The 22423-nt window shown below is 42.2% G+C and overlaps 1 protein-coding gene across 1 annotated transcript; it reads left to right on the top strand.

Moving 5' to 3' along the window:
* Window positions 1–5390: 5390 nt before the first annotated feature.
* Window positions 5391–9849, top strand: LOC143765423 (glucose-6-phosphatase catalytic subunit 1-like). Its single transcript, XM_077252067.1, has 5 exons — window positions 5391–5769; window positions 6339–6448; window positions 6794–6899; window positions 7285–7400; window positions 8526–9849. Exons 1-5 carry the CDS (start codon window positions 5528–5530, stop codon window positions 9035–9037), a joined length of 1086 nt encoding a protein of 361 aa, XP_077108182.1. The 5' UTR covers window positions 5391–5527; the 3' UTR covers window positions 9038–9849.
* The last annotated feature ends 12574 nt before the right edge of the window (window positions 9850–22423 follow it).

Below are 22423 nucleotides of genomic sequence, written 5' to 3'. Positions count from 1 at the left end.
ACTCCTGATAACCCAAAAAACCTGTCTCAATAAATTAGCATATCAAGAAAAGGTTCTCTAAATGACCTATTATCCTAATCTTCTGAATCAACTAATTAACTCTAAACACATGCAAAAGATACCCAAGGCTTTTAAAAACTCCCTGCCTGGTTCATTACTCAAAACCCCCATCATGGGTAAGACTAGCGACCTGACAGATGTCAAGAAGGCCATCATTGACACCCTCAAGCAAGAGGGTAAGACCCAGAAAGAAATTTCTCAACAAATAGGCTGTTCCCAGAGTGCTGTATCAAGGCACCTCAATGGTAAGTCTGTTGGAAGGAAACAATGTGGCAGAAAACGCTGTACAACGAGAAGAGGTGACCGGACCCTGAGGAAGATTGTGGAGAAGGACCGATTCCAGACCTTGGGGAACCTGAGGAAGCAGTGGACTGAGTCTGGCGTGTGCAGGAAATGAGCTACAGGTGCCGCATTCCCCAGGTAAAGCCACTTTTGAACCATAAACAGCGGCAGAAGCGCCTGACCTGGGCTACAGAGAAGCAGCACTGGACTGTTGCTAAGTGGTCCCAAGTACTTTTTTCTGATGAAAGCAAATTTTGCATGTCATTCGGAAATCAAGGTGCCAGAGTCTGGAGGAAGACTGGGGAGAAGGAAATGCCAAAATGCCTGAAGTCCAGTGTCAAGTACCCACAGTCAGTGATGGTGTGGGGTGCCATGTCAGCTGCTGGTGTTGGTCCACTGTGTTTCATCAAGGGCAGGGTCAATGCAGCTAGCTATCAGGAGATTTTGGAGCACTTCATGCTTCCATCGGCTGAAATGCTTTATGGAGATGAAGATTTCATTTTTCAGCACGACCTGGCACCTGCTCACAGTGCCAAAACCACTGGTAAATGGTTTACTGACCATGGTATTACTGTGCTCAATTGGCCTGCCAACTCTCCTGACCTGAACCCCATAGAGAATCTGTGGGATATTGTGAAGAGAAAGTTGAGAGACGCAAGACCCAACACTCTGGATGAGCTTAAGGCCGCTATTGAAGCATCCTGGGCCTCCATAACATCTCAGCAGTGTCACAGGCTGATTGCCTCCATGCCACGCCGCATTGAAGCAGTCATTTCTGCCAAAGGATTCCCGACCAAGTATTGAGTGCATAACTGAACATTATTATTTGATGGTTTTTTTGTTTGGTATTAAAAAACACTTTTATTTGATTGGTCGGGTGAAATATGCTAATTTATTGAGACAGGTTTTTTGGGTTATCAGGAGTTGTATGCCAAAATCATCAGTATTAAAACAATAAAAGACCTGACAAATTTCAGTTGGTGGATAATGAATCTATAATATATGAAAGTTTAATTGTAATCATTACATTATGGTAAATAATGAAATTTAACACTATATGCTAATTTTTTGAGAAGGACCTGTATTGGGGCTTCTTGAAGGTCACATGTTTTTTTTTTCATTCTTAACAGTCATAACTTTTGCCTGAAATACCCTGTATTCCAGCTGGTTTTCTGACTTTACTTTGTGGACAGCTTGAAGCAGATTAGTGTAAAGTAACATTGAGGACACTGGCCTTTTGCTTTGACCCCTAGGACCTCACATCTCCATTTCTGATTGTTTAGAACTTCTTCCATCTGGTGTTCCCGCAGAGTTCAGATACAGAGGTTATTGGTAACAAGAAACTAAACATTTCTGGAAAGAAGAAAGTGAGAATCTAATGCATTAAGTTTAATGTTCCACAATTTATCGAAGATTTTGGTGCTGACAGTAGTTTGAATGAACGTCTTCCAGATTACAGATGTTATGACTACAACTGGCAGAACAGTTTGTAGATTAAAATGTGCTGTTCAGAAAAGATAAGTGTCTGTATTACATCGTATATCATCGATGCTGCGTCAGTTGTTGGGCCTTCGTCCATGAGGCTCTTGGCCAATCAGAGTGCTGAATATCGTCAATAAAAGGCTTTGATATCTGGAAATGTGCTGATCCCAGCGCAGAAGTCCAACTGGAAGATAAATAAGTAAAATATTCATTAATCTATATTTTTAATTAAGACTTTGTTTTACATATTAATTACATAACAGATTATAAGCGTATAATCTCGGTATGTATACTTTTGCAGGAATAGGTGATTTATTTTTATGGAAAATGGGCATCTGGCTGTTATGCAATGTTCTAAGTATTAAAAGTATTACAGCTGTTCCAAGTAGCTACAACACAAGGAGGCTATGAAGTAATAAAACATCTGGCATTTTATCCCCAAGTATAAAGGAGACTACATTACAGGCCAGTAATAAAAGTAATTTATCCAACCCCCCCTCCCCCACACAAAATGTAGATTTTGTACAGCCGAGCAATCATCTGTTCCTTGGGTGATGGGGCGTCTGACAAATACCTTTTAGTGGAGCATATTTTATAAGAAGTAGCATAACTATAGATGATAATTTGACCCTGTCTCTTTCTCTGCAACTTTCTTAGATTTTAATTCTCTCCATTCAGTCATGTCCCATCAGTGGATTCCCTGGAGGCCAATTCTCACCATGCTGCTGGCTTTTACATAGCTTCTTTCAATTTTTTGATGTTTATTCCTGTGTCATTCTTGATGGTAACCAGTGGTGTAACTAGATTCTAACAGGCTCCGTTGCTACATTTGGACCGCTCCCCATACTGAATAAATTATATATGTACCCTCCATCCTCGTATAGAGGTTTATAGATTCCTCATCCTGATATATATGTCCCTCATTATGGCCCCCAGGGGCGTATATAGATGTCATTGGCCCATATAGAAGAAGTATAATGCCCTCCCATAGTCCTCCCTATAGTATAATGCACAGCCCATGGTCCTCCCTATAGTATAATGCTTCCCCATAGTCCTCTATATAGTATAATGTATCCCATCGTCCTCCATATAATATACTGCAAGGTCCATAGTCCTCCATATAGCATGATGCATAGCCCATATCCTCCATAAAGTATGATGCCCAGCCCATAGTCCTCCATAAAGTATAATGCCCAGCTCATAGCACTCCATGAAGTATAATGCCCAGACCAAAGTCATCATTGTAGTATAATGCACAGCCCATAGTCATCCATGTAGTATAATGCACAGCCCATAGTCATCCATGTAGTATAATGCACAGCCCATAGTCATCCATGTAGTATAATGCACAGCCCATAGTCATCCATAAACTATAATGCTCAGCCCATAGATCTCCATGTAATAATAATAATCTTTATATAGCGCCAACATATTCCGCAGCGCTTTACAGTTTAACAGTTTCAAACAAAACAGTCATAAGTAACAACGTTAACAATACAATAATTAAAGCAAAATAAGATGACCCTGCTTGTGAGAGCTTACAATCTACAATGAGGTGTGTTGTGAATTCTGTTCTCGAACTCCCTCCGGTGGTTATGAATGGTACGTCGGTGAGTTCTGTCCATGGACTCCCTCTGGTGGCTGTGAGTGGAGCTGCTGGTTCTGAGGTTCCTTCCTCAGCTGACTTCATTTAGTTCTAGGCTGTTGCTCTATTTAACTCCTCTTAGATCGTTACTTGATGCCAGCTGTCAATGTTCTAGTACTGGTTCAGTTTTCTCTTGAATCTTTCAGATGACCTGTCTACTCCAGCAAATGCTAAGTCCCAGCTAGCTTATTTGTTTACCACTGTTTTTCTTGTCCAGCTTGCTATCATGATTTTGTCCGGCTAGCTGGAAGCTCTGGGATGCAGAGTGGCACCTCCACGCCGTGAGTCGGTGCGGGGGTCTCTTTTGCACACTCTGCGTGGTTTTTTGGTAGTTTTTTATGCTGACCGCAAAGATACCTTTTCTATCCTCAGTCTGTTTAGTTAAGTCTGGCCTCCTTTGCTGAAACCTATTTCATTCCTGTGTTTGTGACTTCCATCTTAACTCACAGTCAATATTTGTGGGGGGCTGCTTATTTCTTTGGGGAATTTCTCTGAGGCAAGTTAGGCTTTATTTTCTATCTTTAGGGGTAGTTAGCTCTTAGGCTGTGAAGAGGCATCTAGGCAGAGTCAGGTACGCTCCACGGCTATTTCTAGTTGTTTGTGATAGGATTAGGGGTTGCGGTCAGCAGAGCTCCCACTTCCCAGAGCTTGTCCTGTATTTCTAGTTTGCTCATCAGGTCATTCCTAGTGCTCCTAACCACCAGGTCATCATAACAGAGGTGGGGGAGATACAAAGTACAGGTGTGTATTTACAATGATGGTCCAGCCATCTTCAGGGGGTGGGGGATAGATGAAAGTAGTGAATGGGCTACACACACACAAACATAAAATGTAGTATAATGCACAGCCCATAGTCCTCCATTTAGTATAATGCACAGCCCATAGTCATCCATGTAGTAGTATGGTCACTAATTAAAAAAAAAAAAAAATACTCACCTTCCCTGTGCTCCCCCGCTGCGTCGTCCTCTTGTGAAGCCGGCAGCAGACCTCAGCGTGCAAACAGAGCACATGACACGACTGCCATGTGCTCTCAGTCACTTGCACACCGATTTCAGCTGTTGGCTTTTGATTGTCTGGCAGTCATTGCGCCACTGATGGTAACCAGCCAATGAACCTTTTGTCTTCCCGCTCGCAGACACAAACAGAAAAGGACCCCTGTGCTACAACAATACATCGGCTCTTTGCAGCCCAACAGCCCAAGGGCTCATCATAATGCCCAATTCCACCTACTTTGGTGGTGGAAATGGGCCCCATTACCTCTTGGGCCCATGTACAGCTGTACAGGTAGCACGAATGATTAAGCTACCTTATTTTACAAAGGTATTGCTGATTGCTTCCATGCATAACAGAGGCCATGACACTGTGCTCAATTTTTTGTACATCAGATCCAATTGGTGAGTGAATAACCACTTTAACTTATAATAGGGTCTGTTGGGAATCCATCGAGCTTTACACCATTTAACAAAATAATGTACTATTCTAGTCATGAAAAGTAACAATACCCCCATCAAAGAGCAGATGTGTACATCTTTATAATGTAAAATAAAACAGATAAATGTCATATGAAACAGTAAACTGGTGGCATAGCTATATTAATAAAAATCCTCTCATTTACGCAAATCATAAAATGTGAATCTAAAAAATAATAAAATGTTCTACAGCGTAATAGTACATTCTCAGAATAGTAATGATTATCAGGAGAGACTTGTACAATTGATGTCTGATTGACTAGCAATATCGTCAAAACCCTCATCATATCCTAAAAGGTTCCAGAGGGTCAGAGTTAATCAATGAGTCTCTGGAATACAACGCTGACTTATTGAGCTGTTTTTCAGTTACATTGTACCAAACATGTTTGTGACATTACCTTTGATCGACAGGAGTTTTTTTTTCTTTTGAGTAAAGTAATTTTTTTCTACAGGTCCAAAGGTCAGAAAGCAGGTTTTTCAGTGGCAAACAAGAGGCCCAGGACAGTATAAATATTGCTGAAGGCGCACAGTGACACACAGTACACATGGTGATACTAACAGCTTCACATAGCACTAGTATAGAGATTCAATGAACTCAATAATGGAGAACGGAATGGATGCTCTTCACCACTCTGGAGTCCAAATGGTCCAGTACCTCCAGATGAACTACAAGAGTTCTCAAGACTGGTTCATGTTTGTCTCCTTTGCTGCTGATCTAAGAAATACTTTCTTCATTTTCTTCCCCATCTGGTTCCATCTTTGCGAGTCAGTGGGCATCAAACTCATCTGGGTGGCAGTGATCGGAGACTGGCTCAATCTTGTTTTTAAATGGTGAGTATATAAAAAAAGAAGTATTGTAATTAATAGTAACACATTGGATTGGATTGTTATATCTAACATTTTTGAGTTAGGGGGATAATACTGAGTGGTTGTATTCACCCTACTAATTAGGATCATACCGGTACTTACAGTGGTAAGCTGAGGATTCTTTACGACCAATAGATATAACAGTTTGCTTACAATTTGGTTTACTTGTAGATTAATAGGTATAATTATTTAACATGTAATTGAATAATATGTAGAATAAACCAAGTACATAATAGTGTAAAATCAGCACATCACATTATTGGACCCAAAAAATGTCATGGGTCACATATAAACCTTGGCATCTCTAGACCTTTTGCCTATTTTTACTTCTCATCCTGTATTCACCACAGGACATTACATTTACCTTTATTTGAATTGAAACTTATTTGAAAACTCAAAACATTGTTTATTCTGCCCATAGATTCTAATGTACATACTTTAACCATATAACCCACTAAAACAGATAAATACGATAATCTTGTAAATCTTGTATGTATAATCTTTTTTCTAACTTGCTCTGTTTCATTTGCTAGGATTCTTTTTGGACAAAGACCATATTGGTGGGTTCATGACACAGATTACTATGGAAATACAACAGCTCCAGTCATTGAACAGTATCCTATGACATGCGAGACCGGCCCAGGTAAAAAAACAAAAAAATCAAGCTCTAATTGACACATTAAGTGATATCTTGATCCATCTTTCTATTGTCTCATTACATAATATAAATTTAATCAGCATTCAGATCATAATATGCCTAGAACTGAGACATTAGGCTTCTAACTTGAAGAATCTAATAACTTAGAAAAAAATACATATATTCTGAGAAAGTCTAGATAAGGTTCCCTATGTTCAGACTTTTTTCTACCTTTTCCGCTCATGTGGTCTCCTACTACAATGTATAATTCAAAATATTTATTCAACTAAGTGAAGATTATACATTGAATATCTTACCTGACTTGTTCATGTTCCACTTACAACTTTTTAGGAAGTCCTTCAGGACATGCGATGGGGTCTGCTGGAATTTATTACGTCATGATCACAGCCATCCTTACAATCATGCTAAAGAAGAAGGAATCCATGTTTTCTAGCCGGTAAGTAGAGACACTTCTAATACCATCTTAAATTATTAATATAGCACAAACTGAATAACCCTTTAAAATCATAATCTCACATGATATGATACTACCATGGCTTACGGTGGCATTGTTATATTGATCCCAATAACATGCCAAGTTCACAAAGTAAAGCCTTAGAAAATTCCTCATTAACTTAAAAGAAAATTCCCTATCATATCTATTTCCAAAATTTCTTATGATTCCTGCACAGTAAATATCAACTATATAAATTTACCTTTACTCCAGAAGTCTTTGTGACCATTCTAGGTGTACTACTGCGGCATGATTTGTGTAAAAGCTCATGGCTTAATCAATTTTGTTGTGAAGTGATCACTATATTTTAACTCCTCTTGTATTTTAGGTGCCTGCGTGGAGCACTTTGGACCATGTTTTGGGCTGTCCAAGTCTGCGTCTGCTTATCCAGAATCTTCTTGGCTGCTCATTTCCCTCACCAGGTTGTGGCTGGAGTCATTTCAGGTGTGTAATGTGAATACCTTCATGCCTCAATCTCTTCATTAATGTAAAATAATTTAGGAGTAGGCTTTAGGAGAGGACATTAATGAAGCCTTGTATTTGACCCTCCATGTATTCTTTTGGCCTATGATAGGATGGAAATGACTCCATCCAACTGTAGTTGTTTCTCCTGTTGGACCAAAAAAGGAAAACTACCCATTCCTTTCTTGTAAAAATGATTGCGGCATCCTGCATACACTGAAACCAACATTTTACTATGGCTAAAAAATGTCATGGGCAGAGAAATTCCCAGTAGATTAATCAGTTTACTGATGCAAAATGCTACAGAAAAAAATATAATTTTGGATGGTGCTATCCAGTATCAAATCACTTTTCTTTTTGTCTTATGGTATTTGTTCTCTTTTTTTAAGCAAATTCATCAAAATGACACACGTGGTTCATGAATATTTCCCAAAGTCGAAAATTATCTTACATTTTCGTCTTTCAACATTTTATAACCTTTAAGTGCATGTGTCGCAAAAATTGTGCAAAAATTGCGCAGCAATCACTCCAACATAGATGGAGTCCATTTGCGACAATTTGGAGAATTTTTAAAAAGTCGCAAATGATGAATGAATAAGATGAAAACATCTGGAAACTTTAAACTCTACCCATAATCGTGAACACAAAGTTACACTTTTAAAAAAGTGAAAATGGAAAGAAAAATTGGGTGTAAATGAAACACAAGTGTAATACACCAAAATCTAGACAAAAAAGTCACAAATTAAATAATGAATCACACCCTATGTTTCTTAATATATTTGGGCTATGGCAAAAAAAAGTAATTTAAGTGTTGGGCATTTTTTATGGTCAGGGTCTGGTAGCAACACATTGGATTTACCTTTGCGATAAATCAGGTCAAATCAAAGAACATCTGTTTGCTTTGTTCCTGAAATATTGTATCTTCTGTAATGTGACAGAGAGCAGGCCTACCCTTCAGTAGTTGTGTAAATGTTTCAGTAAGAGGCATAATATAACTGTGAAAGACATATGAGACTATTTTCCGCTCTAGTAAGGTGTTTCCTGTTATTTTTTGGATGAGAATTAATACTGAGATCTAATCGTGACCCTGTTCCTTCTTCTACACAGGCATTGTAGTGGCTGAAGCATTCCATCACACGCAATCTATCTACAAAGCCAGTCTCAAGAAATACATCCTTACCACCCTTTTCCTGTTTTCCTTCGCCTTGGGATTCTGCCTCATTCTTAAAGCTATGGGTGTGGACCTACTATGGACACTGGAGAAAGCTAAGAAATGGTGTGAAAGACCTGAATGGATCCATATCGACACCACACCTTTTGCTGGTCTCCTTAGAAACCTGGGCATCTTCTTTGGCTTAGGATTGGCTCTTAACTCCAAACTTTACCAAGACAGTTGCCGTGGCAAACAAGGAAGCCAGTTCATGTTTCGAATTTGTTGTATTATAGCCTCCCTTTTTGTTCTGCATCTTTTTGACTCTTTCAAGCCTCCCACTAAAGTGGAGATGCTCTTCTATGGCCTGTCATTCTGCAAAAGTGCTGCCGTGCCACTGGCTGCTGTAGGAATTATTCCTTATTGTGTTTCTCAGCTTCTGCACCAAAATAGTAAAAAATTTCTCTAGGATTGTTTATTTTTTAATTGTTTTTTAGGCCTTATTGATTGTAGCATGTCCATAGAGATTTTTTTTCAACATCTTCCAATATGAGCATCTACAGTTCGGAATGAATGTCATTCTGTAAAAATGCAGACACTTTCTTACTTAGAATTGTCACTGTAAACAGAAAGTATTGTGACAATATACATCAAAAAGGTGTCATTAATGGATGTTAAAGTGGCCCGAAAAGTGGCAGACTTGTTAAAAAACTTTTGGCACATCGAACTAAAATAACGATAAAGACTATAGAATTTATTGAAGACTTCAGAAACTATTTCTACATATTTTTTTCCAATTTCCAGAAGGAGAATGCCCTTCTCCAGATATTGTTTTCTCCACTAACACAGATATTTTTAATTCTCCTACAAGTTTAGTCATATAGTCCCACAATCCTTTTCCATGGCACCATCATCCCATCTTTATGCAGAAGATATTGGCGGATCCAAGCTGTTCTTAGTATACAACTGAAATCCTTGGCTTCCGGCTAACAAAAGTCCAAAAATTGCATTGGGACATTTGGTCTGAAGATAATAAGCAAGCTAAGAACTGTGTAGCCCTATCTAAATGAACAGGGTGAAATACTCTAAATGGGTATAATCTCCATGTGTGTTTTATATTTTTTATGTTTAGCTTCTTTATTAATATATATATATATATTTATTGACACATTTAGCACCTGATGTTATTTGGTTGTTTTGACCGTGACGGAAATTGTTAATTGTGTAAACTTTTTTTTTTTAAATGGGATATTTTTTAATAAAAAAACGAAAATACACAAATGATTTAGTGTTTTTGTTTGTTATATGGGAAATAAGGTAGTGTGCAAATGTTTTAGGCTGGAGTAAAAAATTGCTGCAAAGTAAGAATGATGTCAGGAATAGAAGTAATAGATTACCGTCAGGGCCGGCAGCGTTTGGCACAGGCAGACCAGGCAGAGGCCTGGAGCCCCCACCTAGAAAGGGAGCCCCCTGCCTCCGCAGCCCCTGTATGAAGTGCCCAGAGGGTGTACAGCAGTGAATAAGCTGTGCATTGTTCTGTAGTCCCAGAGCGTCTCTCTCAAACCCCCTTAAGACCCCCTCAGTGCAGTGATTTACTCACTGTGGTCCCAGAGCTCTGTGATGATTGCTGTAGGATCAGGTTTCACAGTCACATACAGCAGGGATCAGCATAGGCTCTGACCACTGTCACTAAATCACTGCTTGTAATCTGACAGGGCAACCTCCTGTCACTACTGTCTGGATGACAGAAGACAGGAATATTGTCTGCTGAATCAGGGCATTTATTATATAGAAATAAATGAATTCCCACGTGAAATTACAAGGGTAAACCATACACATATATAGTACACGTGTGCATAGGAATCAGCGTTTTTGGTGCATTTTTTTTGCAGCCAAAACCTGCTCTCTTGGCAGTAAAAACACTGCTTTCAAAGCACCTATTTTTTAGGGTATGTGCAGACGATCCGGGAATGGCCGCCCTTTGGATGCAGTGGACATGTGCTGCGTCCAAAGTGCTGCCATGTTTTGAACACAGGTGATTCCGCATGTGTTTATTGATCTGTGCGGAATCCCTGTGTCCTATACATTGCACGGGTGAGATTTCTCTTGTGGAGATTCGCGTCTATGCCAGATAAATTGGCATGCTGGGGTCTGGAGTGACGTGCCCCATGTCCGTCTCTGCGGGTGAGGTGCAGGTGATAGTGCACGCATAGTAGAGATGGAATTTCTTGAAATCCCCTCCACTATGCTGTAACATGTGGCCGCTGCGGGTTGGACGCTGCACAAGTACACAGCAGCCGACCCGCAGCGTTTACTGATTGTGGGCACACACCCTTAGAGCTTTTGCTGTTTGTTTTTTACAGTATGCATTTTGTCCATATGTTTAATAAAGTTAGTTTTATTCACCAAAAACGCAATGAAAAACAACGTTGCAACATTTGCAGCATTTTTTTAACTTTTTCATTGCTTTCTACGGGTGAAAAAAATTGCTGAAAGCGACACGCTGCAGATTTAAAAAACGCTGCACTTGTGAAATTCAGTCAGGGGAAAATAAAAGCGTATGCAGGAGATTTCTGAAAATCTCAGTTTTTGCTTGTGCTGTAAAATGCTCTAAACTTCTTATTTGCAGAAGAAAAAGCTGCAAAAATTCTGCATATGAACATGGCGAAAAGCTGCTTTTCAAAGTGCCAGCAAAACATAGGAGATTTCCAAAATCTCCTGCAGGCGCTTGTTTGTTTTCTGACTGGATTTCAGAACTGTAGCGCTTTCTAAATCTGTAGCGTGTCACTTCTTTCAGTGTGTTTTCACCTGTAGAAAGCAATGAAAGAATAAAAAAGCTGCAGATATTGCAACGGCATTTTTCACTGCATTTTTTTAAGTGGTTTTGGTGAATTAAACTATTAGGTCTCGTTCACATGTTCAGTATTTCACATCAGTATTTGTAATGCAGAAACAGCAGTGGAACAATGAGGCTATGTGCACACGTTGCGGAATCTGCCGTGGATTTTTCCACGCAGATTCCTAAAAATCTGCAGGTAAAACGCCCTGCGTTTTACCTGCAGACTTACGGCGGAATTACCGCATTTTTTGTGCGGTTTTCAACAGCGTTTTTACACCTGCGGATTCCTATTATGGAGCAGGTGTAAAACGCTGCGGAATCTGCACAAAGAATTGACATGCTGCAGAAAATACAACGCAGCGTTTCTGCGTGGTATTTTCCGCAGCATGTGTATGGCGGATTTTGTTTTCCATACGTTTACATAGTGCTGTACAACGCACAGAAAACTGCTGCAGATCCACAGCAAAATCCGCAGCGTGTGCACAAGCCCTGAGAAACACGTCACCACTTCTGTATTTATCACCCTCCTGGTTTTGGCTTACACATACTGATGTGAAATACTGAACAAATACTGATCATATGAATGTGGTCTTAAACATACTGTAGACAAAGCAAACATCCTCACTCCAAAAAAAAAAGTTGAAAAAAGTGTGAAGAACACCACAAAACAAGCTGAAAAACGGGTGTTTTGAACGCAACATTTTTACTGCTAATAGAAAAGGTTTTGGCTACTGAAAAAAATGCTGCATGTGAACATAGTCTTACTCTGAAACGCTATGTCTATCTGTGGTGTTACATAGGACTGCATGTGATATATACTAAATTATCTGTTCTCAGAGAGTTATCACTGTATTATCTGTGTTGTTAAAAAAAAAATTAAGAGGGGGTTGGGGGCAACTCTTTGTCTTGGGGTTTGGGCCCCCAATCTTTTCTGACCCTAGCAACGCCCCTGCATACAGCTAACAGTGGCAGACCTGTTGGCCGATATAAGCCCCCAAAATATGGGGCCACAGTGTGAGCACTGGCTCCAGGCCCCTCCACCAACTGTATCCGCATCCTGCTCATGTAATGTAACCTAAATGTTTGTGTGATTTTACAATGTCAGCATTTGGGGCCCCACTTTAAATTTTTGCCTAGGGCCCCACTTTGTCTAAAACCGGCCCTGATTACCGTATTTAAACTAATAAAATACAAAGTAAATGAAGATAAGAGAAAACTAAATCGTATCAACATTTGGTGTGACCGTCCTTTGTCTTTAAACCAGCAAAAATTCTTCTGGTTACACTTGTACACTGTGTCATGAATCCCCAATGGCTAGGGATAGCACAGGACAAGCAAAATATAACAAATATCGGACGAGCTCTAGGGTGATGGAACCTGGGCTGACCGCTGCCCTACGCCTGACAAACGCAACTAGAGATAGCCAGGGAGCGTGCCTACGTTGGTTCTAGACGCCACGCACCAGCCTAAGAGCTAACTAGTACTGCAGAGAAAACAAGACCTCACTTGCCTCCAGAGGAATTAACCCCAAAGGTATAGTTGCCCCCCCACATGTATTGACGGTGAAATGAGAGGAAGGCACACACATAGAGATGATGTATATAGCTTTAGCAAATAGAGGCCCGCTGAAAACTAGAAAGCAGAATGATACAAAAGGGGACTGAGCGGTCAGCAAAAAACCCTAATCAAAAAAACCATCCTGAGATTACAAGAACCCATGTGCCAACTCATGGCACATGGGGAGAACCTCAGTCCACTAGAGCAACCAGCTAGCATAGAGACATTCTAAGCAAGCTGGACCAAAAACCAAACAACTGAAAATCAGCACTTAGCTTATCCTGAAAGATCTGGGAGCAGGTAGGCAGGAACCAAACAGAGCACATCTGAATACATTGATAGCCGGCAAGGGAAATGACAGAAAGGCCAGGTAAAATAGGAAACACCCAGCCTCTGATGGACAGGTGGAAACCAAAGGCCGCAACCCACCAAAGTCACCCAGTACCAGCAGTAACCACCAGAGGGAGCCCACCAACAGAATCCACAACAACACTGGTTTTGAAGGAACTCAGCAGAGAGGTTATTCCAAACATCTCAGAGAACTAACTACAGATCTAACCTTGTGGCTTGTTTCACCATTTGGTGCTTCTGTCAGAGGTGTATAGGGTTTCTGGCACCCATGGCAAAAATTCAGTTTGGCGCCCCCCCCCTGTAGCGCCCCCACTGCCGCAGGGCCGAGGGGTACCCGGTACCGGGCCTCTGAGTCTCTGCTCTGGGGTTGTCACGGTGGCTAGGCCCCGGTCCGTGACCCTGCCGAGGGGCGCACAGTGAATAATAGATATGATGTAGATGGTGGTGGTGCAGTGCAGTAAATAACGAGGACACCAGGTTGCAGTCTCTTTACCTCTTTACTGAAGATCTCTGGGTCCTCAGTCCGGAATCCGGATAACCAGGCTACGCAAGTCCGGCCGGTCCAATGGCACCTCCAGAGTTCTCTTAGCAGGTGGAAATCTGTGCCTTCCTTCTAGCGCTATGTGTTGTGGTCCTTCCCTGCTGTGCTTACAGAAAGTCCCCACAACTGTTGTGTCTGTTTCTTAAGTTCCCTCACAACTCGATTAGATGATGTTCTGCTAATCCTCCGTCCCTCCCTGGTGTTCTGGTTGGGACGGCACCCGTTTGACGGGTAGGCTCGGAGCTCTTCCGGGACCCTAGAGTCGCCCCTCTCCACAAGTTGCCCCCCAAGACTGCATAGGTGATTTAAGTTAGACAGCCCGCCTTAGACTGACTGCCCTGCCGCTGTTTAGAGTATTGCTTGAAGCTGGATGTTGAAATACCCTCTCGGCGTTCCGGCCACCGGTAGTGCGCCTCAGTAGGGTGTTGCTTCGGTCTTACAGCACGACCCCTACTGGTATTCTCCTATTGCTTGATCTCGTTTCTCACTCAGCACAATCTATCTCGCTTCTGGTCCTTCCTTGGGCACCGCCGCTATCCTGAGCAGGCACGGTCCCGTTACGTTCGTTCAAGTTGCCAAGCCTCTGTCAGGATCCCACCCCTGACAGAGACCCTACTGTATCTTCCCCCCACAACACCCTCTGCCACAAGGTGTTGCCTGGTTCCAACCCAGTCAGCTTTCTGATCTAACTTCCTGCCTGACCCCCAGTTTACCCACTATGGTGGGGAGTGGCCTAGTGAATAGAACCCTTAGCTCCCCCCGGAGGCCCGGCTGTGAAATGTATTGGTGTCTGTGATACCTGATCAGATGAACTCCCTCAGTGCCATCAGACGCACCACAGCTCCCCATAGTGGCGGAGCCACAGTACTGCAACGACCAGGACTCTGGGGCGCTGCACCCCCCCCCCCCCCCCAAGGACATATGCAATTTGCACAATTAGTCATGTCCCGACGAGCCTCTAACCCTAATGCTCTCAATAATCAGTGAAAAACTGAGAGGAGCAGGAAGACAAGCTCGTTGTCACAGGACAATAAGTATGAAAGTCGCATATGAGTGAAGTGTCCATATGATGACTACTGGAGCCTGCAGAGCTGAATCCTGCCATCGCAGGATTCTGAATTCTCACAACTAATGCACTGCACATGGAGCGCCCCAACCAGGGCAGCGGGGTACTCGGTACCGGGTCCGGGTCTTACACTGTCTCCCCATGCTACGCATGCACACATCCCATCACCCTCACTCCCCGTACTCTGTCCACATACATTTTTCACATCGCTACTCATACTGTGTCCACATACATTCCCCCATTCGCTCCCCATACTGTCTGCACCCATCCCCCATACTGTTTCCTCATATATGCCCCCCATTTCCCCATACTGTTTCCTCGTACATGCCCCCATTCCCCCATACTGTTTCCTCATACATGCTACCTATTACCCTGTACTGTTTCCTCATACATGCCCCCCATTCCCCTGTACTGTTTCCTCACACATGCCCCCATTCTCCTGTACTGTTTCCTCATACATGCCCCCCATTCTCTCATACTGTTTCCTCATATATGCACCCCATACTGTTTCCTCGTACATGCTCCCATTCCCCCATACTGTTTCTTCATACATGCCCCCCATTCCCCTGTACTGTTTCCTCATACATGCCCCCATTCTCCTGTACTGTTTCCTCATATTTGCCCCCCATTCCCCATACTGTTTCCGCATATATGCCCCCCATTCCCCCATAATGTTTAATCATACATGCCCCTATTCCCTAGTACTGTTTCCTCATACATGCCCCCCATTCCCCAGTACTGTTTCCTCATACATGCCCCCCTTTCTCCTGTACTGTTTCCTCATACATGCCCCCATCTCTTCCCTCTTCATTTTGTGCCCTCAAATCTCCCCCCACACATTAAATCCCCCCATCCCCACTACAAATCTCCCCACACACAATAAATAAGCCCATCTCCACTCCAAATCTCCCTGCACACATTTAATTCCACATCCTCATTCCAAATCTCCCCCCACACATTAAACCCCATCCCCATGACAAATCTCCCCCCACACACATTAAATCCCCCATCCCCACTCCAATTCTCCCCACACATTAAACACACCCATCCCCACTCCAATTCTTCCCCCACACAATAAATCCCCCCATCCACACTCCAATTCTCCCCCACACAATAAATCCCCCATCTCCACTCCAATTCTCCCCACACACAATAAATCCTCCATCCCCACTCAAATTCTCAACTCACATAATAAATCCTCCCATCCCCACTCCAATTCTCCCCACACACAATAAATCCCTCATCCCCACTCCAATTCTCCCCACACAATAAATTCCACATCCCCACTCAAATTCTCCCCCCACATAATAAATCCCCCACCCCCACTCAAATTCTCTCCCCCACACATTAAATCTCCCCCATCCCACAATAAATCCCCCACTCACATTAAATCTCCCCATCCCACAATAAATCCCCCCATCCCCACTCACATTAAATCTCCGCATCCCACAATAAATCCCCCCATCCCCACTCATATTAAATCCCCCCCACAATAAATCCCCCCATCAACACTCACATTAAATCTCCCCCCAGATTGACAGTTTGACAGTCGGCACAGAGAACAGCTGACTCCCAGTCCGGGGGGGGGCGGCAGAATGCAGCCGCCGGGGGAGACACTGCGCACTGCCGCATTAGGCAGCCAACGGCGCCCCCCTGCCGGCTGCACCCAGGGCACATGCCCCGGCTGCCCCCTAAATACGCCTCTGGCTTTTGTACAGTTCCACCATTAAGGCCCCCATACACATTAGACTAACGTCAGCTGCCTCCCACTGATAGCAACTAATCGGCCAACATACAATGTGCAATGTGTATGGTGGCGCCCAACAGATGATTGTCAAGAATCACAAGGATCCAGCATGTCCATTGTTGGACTGCTGATCCTTTTGTTCTCCAGGAGATAAGCCACCATGAGAGATGTTTGGCAGCGGCTCTCTAATAGACAACATAGGAGAGCTCTGCAGAGAGAGTGTTTGTGTATATGGGAGAGTCAGGCTAGAGAGTTGCCACACGACATAGCTGACAGCTATCTAAGTGGTATGAAGGGCTTTCTTTTACATTTTAACCTAATCCTGTTGTCCACCTTTGGGGATATTTTTTGTTTACTGAAATACAAGTATTTGGACCCAAAAGGCATTTTTACTATTGTGTGTCATTAAAAATTTTGCACCGTTTTGCTTTTTCAGACTTTGTTTCCAAGAATATTCGATTTTTATTTAGTTTGTGGCCATAAATCAGATGAGAGAAGCTCAGAAACAGATGAAGCTACAAACTCTCCTGTTAGACTGTCAGAATGAGTTCACTGAGGGATTCTCAGGTAAAGTCTGCCATTTTCTCTTCTTAAAGGGACTCTGTCACCTGAATTTGTAGGGAACAATTTTCAGTCATATGGGCGGGGTTTTCGGGTGTTTGATTCACCCTTTCCTTACCCGCTGCCTGCATGCTGGCTGCAATATTGGATTGAAGTTCATGCTGTGTCCTCCGTAGTACATGCCTGCACAAGGCAATCTTGCCTTATGCATGTAGGATAGCTGCGGAGACACCATCACGTGTTTCTCGACGCAAGCAGTGAATAGCCAGACCTTTCCCCGGGAGGGAACAACCACGGGAAGGGCAGCATCCCATAAAGGAAAACATCCAATACAGGAAAACCACCTATGCCAAGCATGGTATCCATCAACAGACAGCTGTTTCGGGGTGTTTGCCCCTCATCAGTGTGGAGTAGGAATCTGGCTATTAGGAGCAGTGCCTAGTAAAAGGCTGTGAAGGAACAGATGATTGGCCTCGGGGAGACCAAAACATCCAACACCGCGGAGACACCATCACGTGTTTCTCAACGCAGTGATCCAGAACACTGCCCCCATCCTTTATGGGAAATATGCAAATGCATGTAGGATAGCTGCGGAGACACCATCACGTGTTTCTCGACGCAAGCAGTGAATAGCCAGACATTTCCCCGGGAGGGAACAACCACGGGAAGGGCAGCATCCCATAAAGGAAAACATCCAATACAGGAAAACCACCTATGCCAAGCATGGTATCCATCCACAGACAGCTGTTTCGGGGTGTTTGCCCCTCATCAGTGTGGAGTAGGAATCTGGCTATTAGGAGCAGTGCCTAGTAAAAGGCTGTGAAGGAACAGATGATTGGCTTCGGGGAGACCAAAACATCCAACACCGCGGAGACACCATCACGTGTTTCTCAACGCAGTGATCCAGAACACTGCCCCCATCCCTTATGGGAAATATGCAAATGCATGTAGGATAGCTGCGGAGACACCATCACGTGTTTCTCGACGCAAGCAGTGAATAGCCAGACCTTTCCCCGGGAGGGAACAACCACGGGAAGGGCAGCATCCCATAAAGGAAAACATCCAATACAGGAAAACCACCTATGCCAAGCATGGTATCCATCCACAGACAGCTGTTTCGGGGTGTTTGCCCCTCATCAGTGTGGAGTAGGAATCTGGCTATTAGGAGCTTTTTGCTGCTTTTTGCCTCCTTCTTGCCCTTTGTATTGGATTACGCAGATAAATAGAAATGATTCTAGCCATCTAAGGATTAATTTATGCATAGTTATATGCAGATTTCGTACAAAAGCATATCTTCATCTTATATTCCATAACAAGGGCTTTACATTTTTACTGAAGTGTTACCGGTATATGTAGCAATGCCTTATGTGTGCACTTGAAGTGGAAAATATGGGCCATATGAGTAAATGCTTCTTATAGAATATTTACCAATATTTTAAAGATAAAAACAAGGACATTTAAGTTGCCAGGGAATATGCCCCAAAAGCCTAGGAGGCCCAAGTGCTCAATTATGGATGGGATTTGCATACGTTCAGCCCATTTATCACCATAGGCTGTGGATTGTTACAGCAAAATTTGGAATGTTGGCAAATTTGGTGCAACGCTACAGAATATGTCAGTTCTATGTAAACAATCATTAATTAAATCATTTATTAATGGCCCACAATTTTCAAACTCTCATAGTCCCAATATTCCTATCTTTCATAGTCATTCTATAGCTACTTATTAAGATACCCGCCCATCAATTCAAGGTTTGTGCAAACAGGGCGAATACACAGTGGATTTCCTGACATGATTACAATGTCAAAATTGAGGATGACACATTATAAAATTTCATCCATATGTTACAGAGAAAATCTGAAGAATTGAGATTTCTAATATGTCAATATATATATATTGCAGATTTAAAGGGAGTCAATCTGACAGTATAAACTATGCATCTAACCTTGTCGGGGATGTATTCTATGAAGGAGATAAAAGAAGAGCAGAAACAGGAGATCATTTGGGATTGCAGGTTACAGTGATGCAGTAAAGAGATCCTATATAGAAAAGAAATACCAATAATATTTAGTAAATAACTAAATAGTAAATATTACCTATAAATATATGCCCACAAAAAATATTTACTAAAGAAATGAATCAATAAATTCAAACATATTATTTTATTTATAAATATGACAAGCAATGTGACACAATATATAATTAAAAAACAATATTTTATTGAGAATTAAAATTCATAATAATCAGAATCATTAAAATCAGTATGTGGGGGGTGGGGCACGTCAAATTAATTAGTAAAAAATATATTAATTTTAATTTAAAAAATCAATAATAATATAATACAAAATATAATGTTGTGAAATTAATAATAAAATATAATATAATCAATATCCCATGACTGGTATAAAAGAAAAATATAACAATCAATAATTCATATAGCAATAAAAATAATACAATGAATAATGCTAGTACCTTAATATTACAATTAGTGGCCAAATACATTAAAAAAGAAATGTATAAAAATTATATATATATATATATATATATATATATATATATATATATATATATATACATATATATATATATATATCTATATACATATATATAAAAAAGGGCAAATAATATTGTGCTCAAAAGCGGTAGTGCCAAATGGTGTACACAACATATGATGACAATTAATGTAAAATTAGTGATGAAAAACCAATCAAATAAAGTCCATTGTGGAATAAAAAATAAGTGTGTAAAAATAAATGTAATAATGAATACTATTGTGCGACAAATAATACTGTGCCCAAACACATATATATATGTGATATTAATGTGATATAAAAAATCTCTAAGCGTAGTAAATATCAAAAAGTGTATCTAATATAATGGCCACTATGTATGCCATATAAAGTATGGGGAATAAATGGATGTCCATACATAAAAAAGTGCATAGTGCTGGAAAAACAATACATGTGGATTTAACAGGTATGCTACCACAAGGTACAAGTATGCATATATGCTAAGACCATAAGGAAAGCTGAGAAAAATAAATCAGTAAACCATAACAAAACCAGCCATGTGTACCAACCAAGATGACGTGCCGCAGCCCCCGCACACACCACTCCAACGCACGTTTCGCAACCGCTTCGTCAGGGAGTGACAGTGATGCAGTAACCTGGTGTAGTTGTGCTGAGTGCTCAGGTAATTTCAGCAGCTGCAACCAAGGTCTCCTTTCCAATAATGGTAAATACACATCCTGTGGTTTTTCATGTGGTCGGCTTCTGTGGAACTGCAGTCAGACATCAGTGGCTTGAGCTGTGTCTTTCTAAGAGGACGGTAGATGTCAGGTGATACTGGGTGTTGTATGGACACACTTGCTCAGTCGATGGGGTACAAAGTCATTCATGGATATGTACAACACAACGCGTTTCATTGCCGAACCAGCTCCTTCATCAGGTCTTAGCATAAAAATCCTGTTTAACTCTCAACAGAAACACATTTCGAAATCTTGTAAAGCACATAGTTGCTCTAAAAATCGTGCTTCCTAATCACTGCCTTCATTCTGCAGAAATTGAAACTTAATCAAATATGCTAATTAAGGTGCATGGTGCACACTTAGTCTGATTAAAAGCCCTGGCTTGCCCGGGGTGACCTCTGTCTGCAGAGAAAGTTTTGGTAAGCCAGCACTGTAAATTACCAGTGAGGGAGCATGCAAAACCAAAGCGCCATACCAAGGATGCATCCAGAACCCTAATTAGCATATTTCATTAATCTTCAATTTCTGCAGAACAAAGGAAGTAATTGGAAAGCTAAAGGTGCACTTTTTTAGGGTACAAATGGAGCACCCTCTAGGACCGTGGGTACTCGGGCCGTGTCCGGCGGTACTTAAATGGGTGGTCACAGAAGCGATGACCCGATCCGTGGCCCTGGGCATCCAACAAATATGAAGAAGGGAAGTGGAAAATAAAGTCTATGGGAGGATAATTCGTGGCGCCACCTGTGGTGTTCGGCGAGGATGGCCCACGCTGCTTAAAGGGACTGCTGGGGCAGATGGTAACGCAGCAAAGATGGTTCTGCTCCCCACAGGTGGAGCAGAGCCCCAGGGCTACCCGTGCAGTTGCCAAGAGATGATAGACGGTGTGTTGCAGGACTGAGGGAACAGGAAATAATTGGAGGACACAGGGATTGCAGTTTCCTTTACCTTTTACTGGTGAATTGTAGGTGTGGTCCAGGACACAGGTTAAAGGTGTTGATGGGGTCCGGGCAGCCTGGGAGTAACTTGGGATCTACCTAGCCAGGTGGGTTTGGAGGCCTTCCTTTTGTTCTGCATTCTCTGTCCCTTGCTGCCTGAAGCTTTACACGTTCCTCTCAGTGTCTGTTACTCCTAACCCGTATGGTTTACAGCATGAGCCTTTCATGGGCACTGTCACTGCTGTGGTGCCTCCAGGTGTCAGATGGGCCAGGAGACCTGCAATCTCCTGCCCTCCGGTTGTAGTTGCTGGGCCTTTAGTACCCGTGCAATCACGGACTCCAGTGTCGGTTTCTTTTGCGCTTAATCTTGGGAAGAGCTCAGTGACAGCTCCACTCCCGGTCTCTCTTGTCAAATGCTTCCTCTCCCTTCACTGTCTCACACAGAACTCTCTAACCCCGCCTCCAGACCAGAACTTATAGGGAAGTTCCCCTGAAACCGGGTTTATAGCTCCCCTTCTGGTCTGGAGTCAGGAAGGTTTTGTATGTTTGTGTTACCCGCTAAGGGAATCCCTCCTTACTTCCAGGCATGTCATCACCCCCAATGAGGAAGGCAATGCCATTGTGGCAACCGGACTCCTGGGGTGCCACACATAGCCCCTGCAAGGCTATGAACTCAGGTTATAGTCTGTTTGGGCTGACAGCTCCACTTTAATTCTTTGCAATGCAAATCTGCTGCATTTCCTTGGTGAAACGTACAACAAATGTGCAAAAGTATTGCCATTGTCTTTATTGCTGCCGATTTCCAGCTGCAAAAAGCAGCAGATGATAACTCTTGTAGATGTACCCTTACTGTCTTACAAAAGCAGCAAGATACCCTTCCTGGACAATACTCCATATTTGCTATTGATAACCAGACAACCTCAGGCCAGCAATATGTTTTCTATTACTTTAGCGTATTGACTAGGATAGCAGCTACTCACAACAGATTTTGGTAACCCTTCCTGACACATT

The sequence above is a fragment of the Ranitomeya variabilis genome, chromosome 4 (genome assembly GCF_051348905.1).
Source record: "Ranitomeya variabilis isolate aRanVar5 chromosome 4, aRanVar5.hap1, whole genome shotgun sequence".
Taxonomy (NCBI): domain Eukaryota; kingdom Metazoa; phylum Chordata; class Amphibia; order Anura; family Dendrobatidae; genus Ranitomeya; species Ranitomeya variabilis.
The sequence above is the reverse complement of the archived record's forward strand: the minus strand, read 5'-3'. Positions and strand labels throughout refer to the sequence as shown.

Coding starts and splice junctions, on each gene's coding strand:
- LOC143765423 (XM_077252067.1), top strand. CDS start 5,528: ATGAACTCAATAATGGAGAACGGAATGGATGCTCTTCACCACTCTGGA. Junction 5,770..6,338: donor CTCAATCTTGTTTTTAAATG/GTGAGTATATAA, acceptor TTCATTTGCTAG/GATTCTTTTTGGACAAAGAC. Junction 7,401..8,525: donor TGTGGCTGGAGTCATTTCAG/GTGTGTAATGTG, acceptor TCTTCTACACAG/GCATTGTAGTGGCTGAAGCA.